Source organism: Mustelus asterias, unplaced genomic scaffold, assembly GCF_964213995.1.
Source record: "Mustelus asterias unplaced genomic scaffold, sMusAst1.hap1.1 HAP1_SCAFFOLD_2402, whole genome shotgun sequence".
Taxonomy (NCBI): Eukaryota; Metazoa; Chordata; class Chondrichthyes; order Carcharhiniformes; family Triakidae; genus Mustelus; species Mustelus asterias.
The window spans coordinates 34,818-42,500 of NW_027592347.1; the positions used below are offsets into that span (position 1 = coordinate 34,818).

Genomic DNA, 7,683 nt, shown 5'->3' on the forward strand with positions numbered 1-7,683 from the left:
TAGCTAGGGTGTAGAGAAAGATCAACTTAATGCGAGGTAGGTCCATTCAAAAGTCCGATGGCAGCAGCAGGGAAGAAGCTGTTCTTGAGTCGGTCGGTACGTGACCTCAGACATTTGTATCTTTTTCCCGACGGAAGAAGGTGGAAGAGAGAATGTCCGGGGTCCGTGGGGTCCTTAATTATGCCGGCTGCTTTTCCCCGAGGCAGCGGGAAGTGTAGACAAAGTCCCACATGGCAGGTTGGTTAAGAAGGTTAAGGCTCATGGGATACAAGGAGAAGTGGCTAGATGGGTGGAGAACTGGCTTGGCCATAGGAGACAGAGGGTAGTGGTCGAAGGGTCTTTTTCCGGCTGGAGGTCTGTGACCAGTGGTGTTCCGCAGGGCCCTGTACTGGGACCTCTGCTATTTGTGATATATATATAAATGATTTGGAAGAAGGTGTAACTGGTGTAATCAGCAAGTTTGCGGATGACACGGAGATGGCTGGACTTGCGGATAGCGAAGAGCATTGTCGGGCAATACAGCAGGATATAGATAGGCTGGAAAATTGGGCGGAGAGGTGGCAGATGGAATTTAATCTGGATAAATGCGAAGTGATGCATTTTGGAAGAAATAATGTAGGGAGGAGTTATACAATAAATAGCAGAGTCATCAGGAGTATAGAAACACAGAGGGACCGAGGTGTGCAAGTCCACAAATCCTTGAAGGTGGCAACACAGGTGGAGAAGGTGGTGAAGAAGGCATATGGTATGCTTGCCTTTATAGGACGGGGTATAGAGTATAAAAGCTGGAGTCTGATGATGCAGCTGTATAGAACGCTGGTTAGGCCACATTTGGAGTACTGCGTCCAGTTCTGGTCGCCGCACTACCAGAAGGACGTGGAGGCGTTAGAGAGAGTGCAGAGAAGGTTTACCAGGATGTTGCCTGGTATGGAGGGTCTTAGCTATGAGGAGAGATTGGGTAGACTGGGGTTGTTCTCCTTGGAAAGACGGAGAATGAGGGGAGATCTAATAGAGGTGTACAAGATTATGAAGGGGATAGATAGGGTGAACAGTGGGAAGCTTTTTCCCAGGTCGGAGGTGACGATCACGAGGGGTCACGGGCTCAAGCTGAGAGGGGCGAAGTATAACTCAGACATCAGAGGGACGTTTTTTACACAGAGGGTGGTGGGGGCCTGGAATGCGCTGCCAAGTAGGGTGGTGGAGGCAGGCACGCTGACATCGTTTAAGACTTACCTGGATAGTCACATGAGCAGCCTGGGAATGGAGGGATACAAACGATTGGTCTAGTTGGACCAAGGAGCGGCACAGGCTTGGAGGGCCGAAGGGCCTGTTTCCTGTGCTGTACTGTTCTTAGGCAGAGTCAATGGATGGGAGGCTGGTTTGTGTGATGGATAGGTGAAGGGGACAGAGAGGGGGGGGAACGGAGAGGGCAGGGGGAGGGTTTAAACCCTGATCACGCTAACCTTCTGACACCATGTGGTGGAGGAGACCCTTGAGGTCACCCCTCCACCACCTCAGCGAGTCTTCTTCATTGGGAACTCCACGCGGAGACTCCATTAACACCTTCTGTTCACAGTAGAGAACCTTCCACAGACTCCGCATCGAGTCTCCACCCGTTCGCAACAGCTCATCAAACAATCTGTCCGCTGCTTCGCCTGCTCCGGAACGTTCCACAATCTCCTTCACGTTCTGTCCATAGCATCAACGTTCAATTAGACAACAAGATGGGGCAAATAGATCGCAACCACACGCGGTTTTTAAACGTACATGGATTGGGTCAGAGCGTTAACTCCATCAGAGAGTCAGTGCTGAGGGAGCGCCGCACTGTGGGAGGGTCAGTGCTGAGGGAGCGCCGCACTGTGGGAGGGTCAGTGCTGAGGGAGCGCCGCACTGTGGGAGGGTCAGTGCTGAGGGAGCGCCGCACTGTGGGAGGGTCAGTGCTGAGGGAGCGCCGCACTGTGGGAGGGTCAGTGCTGAGGGAGCGCCGCACTGTGGGAGGGTCAGTGCTGAGGGAGCGCCGCACTGTGGGAGGGTCAGTGATGAGGGAGCGCCGCACTGTGGGAGGGTCAGTGCTGAGGGAGCGCCGCACTGTGGGAGGGTCAGTGCTGAGGGAGCGCCGCTCTGTGGGAGGGTCAGTGCTGAGGGAGCGCCGCACTGTGGGAGGGTCAGTGCTGAGGGAGCGCCGCACTGTGGGAGGGTCAGTGCTGAGAGAGCGCCGCACTGTGGGAGGGTCAGCGCTGAGGGAGCGCCGCACTGTGGGAGGGTCAGTGCTGAGGGAGTGCCGCACTGTGGGAGGGTCGGTGCTGAGGGAGCGCCGCACTGTGGGAGGGTCAGTGCTGAGGGAGCGCCGCACTGTGGGAGGGTCAGTGCTGAGGGAGCGTCGCACTGTGGGAGGGTCAGTGCTGAGGGAGCGCCGCACTGTGGGAGGGTCAGTGCTGAGGGAGCGCCGCACTGTGGGAGGGTCGGTGCTGAGGGAGCGCCGCACTGTGGGAGGGTCGGTGCTGAGGGAGCGCCGCACTGTGGGAGGGTCGGTGCTGAGGGAGCGCCGCACTGTGGGAGGGTCAGTGCTGAGGGAGCGCCGCACTGTGGGAGGGTCAGTGCTGAGGGATATCCTTCCCTGAAGGACTTGGATTGAAGCAGCTTCATTGCATCCATGTAAGTTTCACCGTCTCTGAGCCCAACTTTGGAACTAATTCCGCCCCCCATGAACCCATCTCCCACGATATTATTGTAATATTGCCAGAGAGGGAGCGCAGTGAGAGCTCCCCAGAGCATACCAGGGATTGTGTGGAGTGATTAGGTGTCACAGGTGGTTAGCACTGCTGCCTCACAGCGCCAGGGACCTGGGTTCGATTCCCGGCTTCGGTCACTGTCTGTGCGGAGTCTGCACGTTCTCCCCGTGTCTGCATGGGTTTCCTCCGGGTGCTCCGGTTTCCTCCCACAGTCTGAAAGACGCGCTGGTTAGGGTGCATTGACCCGAACAGGCGCCGGAGTGTGGGCGACTCGGGGAATTTCACAGTAACTTCATTGCAGCGTTAATGTCAGCCTTACTTGTGACACTAATAAATAAACTTTAACTTTATTTGTTTATCAGCCGCAAGTACAAAGAACAAACAGTACAGCACAGGAACAGGTCCTTCGGCCCCTCCAAGCCTGCACCGACCATGCTGCCCCGACTGAACTAAAACCCCCTACCCTTCCGGGGACCGTATCCCTCTATTCCCATCCTATTCATGGATTTGTCCAGACGCCCCTTAAAACTCACTACCGTATCCGCTTCCACTCCCTCCCCCGGCAGCGAGTTCCAGGCACCCACCACCCTCTGTGTAAAAAATCTGCCTCGTACATCTCCTTTAAACCTTGCCCCTCGCACCTTAAACCTGTGCCCCCGAGTAATTGATTCTTCCACCCTGAGGAAAAAGCTTCTGACTATCCACTCTGTCCATGCCCCTCATAATCTTGTAGACTTCTATCAGGTCTCCCCTCAACCTCCGTCGCTCCAGTGAGAACAAACCAAGTTTCTCCAACCTCTCCTCATAGCTAATGCCCTCCACACCAGGCAACATCCTGGTAAATCTTTTCTGTACCCTCTCCAAAGCCTCCACATCCTTCTGGTAGTGTGGCGACCAGAATTGAACACTATATTCCAAGTGCGGCCTCACTAAGGTTGTATAAAGCTGCAACATGACTTGCCAATTTATAAACTCAATGCCCCGGCCGATGAAGGCAAGCATGCCGTATGCCTTCTTGACTACCTTCTCCACCTGCGTTGCCACTTCAAGAAGACTTAGATTAACACTGCAATGGGAAAGGGGAAGGGTTATAGTGATAGTGTGGGCGTAAAAGAGAATGGAGTGTCCTATCAGCTATGATCGTGCAGCAAGCAAGGTGGGCCGAATGGCCTCCTCCTGTTCCTATGTTCTTTTGTACACTGCATTTCATTGTTGATACCTCAGCCAAATCAACATCTATCGCCGTAGCTTGATAAAGTTTCTGAATCAGGAACAGTGGGTCACGGAGAAACACACATTGTATTCCCTTCCGATAAAACTCCGTGAGTTTCCGCAGATCATTTTCATCAAATCCCTGCACGTGATCCAGAAAACTGATGAGTCCACCTGAGAGAAAGAACGATGGACAACAGAGCGTCAACTCCAGAGTAACAGGGAGAGTAAAGCTCCCTCTACACTGTCCCCCATCAAACACTCCCAGGACAGGTACAGCACGGGGTTAGATACAGAGTAAAGCTCCCTCTACACTGTCCCCCATCAAACACCCCCAGGACAGGTACAGCACGGGGTTAGATACAGAATAAAGCTCCCTCTACACTGTCCCCATCAAACACTCCCAGGACAGGTACAGCACGGGGTTAGATACAGAGTAAAGCTCCCTCTACACTGTCCCCATCAAACACTCCCAGGACAGGTACAGCACGGGGTTAGATACAGAGTAAAGCTCCCTCTACACTGTCCCCATCAAACACTCCCAGGACAGGTACAGCACGGGGTTAGATACAGAATAAAGCTCCCTCTACACTGTCCCCATCAAACACTCCCAGGACAGGTACAGCACGGGGTTAGATACAGAGTAAAGCTCCCTCTACACTGTCCCCATCAAACACTCCCAGGACAGGTACAGCACGGGGTTAGATACAGAGTAAAGCTCCCTCTACACTGTCCCCATCAAACACTCCCAGGACAGGTACAGCACGGGGTTAGATACAGAGTAAAGCTCCCTCTACACTGTCCCCCATCAAACATTCCCAGGACAGGTACAGCACGGGGTTAGATACAGAGTAAAGCTCCCTCTACACTTTCCCCCATCAAACACTCCCAGGACAGGTACAGCACGGGGTTAGATACAGAGTAAAGCTCCCTCTACACTGTCCCCCATCAAACACTCCCAGGACAGGTACAGCACAGGGTTAGATACAGAGTAAAGCTCCCTCTACACTGTCCCCCATCAAACACTCCCAGGACAGGTACAGCACGGGGTTAGATACAGAGTAAAGCTCCCTCTACACTGTTCCCATCAAACACTCCCAGGACAGGTACAGCACGGGATTAGATACAGAGTAAAGCTCCCTCTACACTGTCCCCCATCAAACACCCCCAGGACAGGTACAGCACGGGGTTAGATACAGAGTAAAGCTCCCTCTACACTGTCCCCCATCAAACACTCCCAGGACAGGTACAGCACGGGGTTAGATACAGAGTAAAGCTCCCTCTACACTGTCCCCATCAAACACTCCCAGGACAGGTACAGCACGGGGTTAGATACAGAGTAAAGCTCCCTCTGCACTGTCCCCCATCAAACACTCCCAGGACAGGTACAGCACGGGGTTAGATACAGAGTAAAGCTCCCTCTACACTGTTCCCATCAAACACTCCCAGGACAGGTACAGCACGGGGTTAGATACAGAGTAAAGCTCCCTCTACACTGTCCCCCATCAAACACTCCCAGGACAGGTACAGCACGGGGTTAGATACAGAGTAAAGCTCCCTCTACACTGTCCCCATCAAACACTCCCAGGACAGGTACAGCACGGGGTTAGATACAGAGTAAAGCTCCCTCTACACTGTCCCCCATCAAACACTCCCAGGACAGGTACAGCACGGGGTTAGATACAGAGTAAAGCTCCCTCTACACTGTCCCCCATCAAACACTCCCAGGACAGGTACAGCACGGGGTTAGATACAGAGTAAAGCTCCCTCTACACTGTCCCCCATCAAACACTCCCAGGACAGGTACAGCACGGGGTTAGATACAGAGTAAAGCTCCCTCTACACTGTCCCCCATCAAACACTCCCAGGACAGGGACAGCACGGGGTTAGATACAGAGTAAAGCTCCCTCTACACTGTCCCCCATCAAACACTCCCAGGACAGGTACAGCACGGGGTTAGATACAGAGTAAAGCTCCCTCTACACTGTCCCCCATCAAACACTCCCAGGACAGGGACAGCACGGGGTTAGATACAGAGTAAAGCTCCCTCTACACTGTCCCCATCAAACACTCCCAGGACAGGTACAGCACGGGGTTAGATACAGAGTAAAGCTCCCTCTACACTGTCCCCATCAAACACTCCCAGGACAGGTACAGCACGGGGTTAGATACAGAGTAAAGCTCCCTCTACACTGTCCCCATCAAACACTCCCAGGTCAGGTACAGCACGGGGTTAGATACAGAGTAAAGCTCCCTCTCCACTGTCCCCATCAAACACTCCCAGGACAGGTACAGCACGGGGTTAGATACAGAGTAAAGCTCCCTCTACACTGTCCCCATCAAACACTCCCAGGACAGGTACAGCACGGGGTTAGATACAGAGTAAAGCTCCCTCTACACTGTCCCTATCAAACACGATGTGGAGATGCCGGCGTTGGACTGGGGTAAACACAGTAAGAAGTTTAACAACACCAGGTTAAAGTCCAACAGGTTTATTTGGTAGCAAAAGCCACACAAGCTTTCGAGGCTCTGAGCCCCTTCTTCAGGTGAGTGGGGACAGGTACAGCACGGGGTTAGATACAGAGTAAAGCTCCCTCTACACTGTCCCCATCAAACACTCCCAGGACAGGTACAGCACGGGGTTAGATACAGAGTAAAGCTCCCTCTACACTGTCCCCCATCAAACACTCCCAGGACAGGTACAGCACGGGGTTAGATACAGAGTAAAGCTCCCTCTACACTGTCCCCCATCAAACACTCCCAGGACAGGTACAGCACGGGGTTAGATACAGAGTAAAGCTCCCTCTACACTGTCCCCCATCAAACACTCCCAGGACAGGGACAGCACGGGGTTAGATACAGAGTAAAGCTCCCTCTACACTGTCCCCCATCAAACACTCCCAGGACAGGTACAGCACGGGGTTAGATACAGAGTAAAGCTCCCTCTACACTGTCCCCCATCAAACACTCCCAGGACAGGGACAGCACGGGGTTAGATACAGAATAAAGCTCCCTCTACACTGTCCCCATCAAACACTCCCAGGACAGGTACAGCACGGGGTTAGATACAGAGTAAAGCTCCCTCTACACTGTCCCCATCAAACACTCCCAGGACAGGTACAGCACGGGGTTAGATACAGAGTAAAGCTCCCTCTACACTGTCCCCATCAAACACTCCCAGGACAGGTACAGCACGGGGTTAGATACAGAGTAAAGCTCCCTCTCCACTGTCCCCATCAAACACTCCCAGGACAGGTACAGCACGGGGTTAGATACAGAGTAAAGCTCCCTCTACACTGTCCCCATCAAACACTCCCAGGACAGGTACAGCACGGGGTTAGATACAGAGTAAAGCTCCCTCTACACTGTCCCCATCAAACACTCCCAGGACAGGTACAGCACGGGGTTAGATACAGAGTAAAGCTCCCTCTACACTGTCCCCCATCAAACACTCCCAGGACAGGTACAGCACGGGGTTAGATACAGAGTAAAGCTCCCTCTACACTGTCCCCATCAAACACTCCCAGGACAGGTACAGCACGGGGTTAGATACAGAGTAAAGCTCCCTCTACACTGTCCCCATCAAACACTCCCAGGACAGGTACAGCACGGGGTTAGATACAGAGTAAAGCTCCCTCTACACTGTCCCCCATCAAACACTCCCAGGACAGGTACAGCACGGGGTTAGATACAGGCTGTGTTTCGCTCAGACGTACCGATCCCTTCGGGAGTGTCCATT

General features: G+C 53.4%; 1 protein-coding gene across 1 annotated transcript in view; it reads right to left on the reverse strand.

Moving 5' to 3' along the window:
* The window catches only part of LOC144489652 (NACHT, LRR and PYD domains-containing protein 12-like), a 31,021-nt gene that overhangs the window by 23,236 nt on the left and 102 nt on the right, over positions 1 to 7,683 (reverse strand). The window contains exons 1-3 of the mRNA XM_078207509.1: positions 7,661 to 7,683; positions 3,952 to 4,118; positions 1,464 to 1,689 (exon numbers count right to left, since the gene is read on the reverse strand). The exon at positions 7,661 to 7,683 is cut by the window's right edge and continues 102 nt beyond it. Of these exons, the coding sequence (XP_078063635.1) occupies positions 1,464 to 1,689; positions 3,952 to 4,118; positions 7,661 to 7,682 (415 nt within the window). The 5' untranslated portion in view covers position 7,683. The remainder of the gene's footprint in view (positions 1 to 1,463; positions 1,690 to 3,951; positions 4,119 to 7,660) is intronic.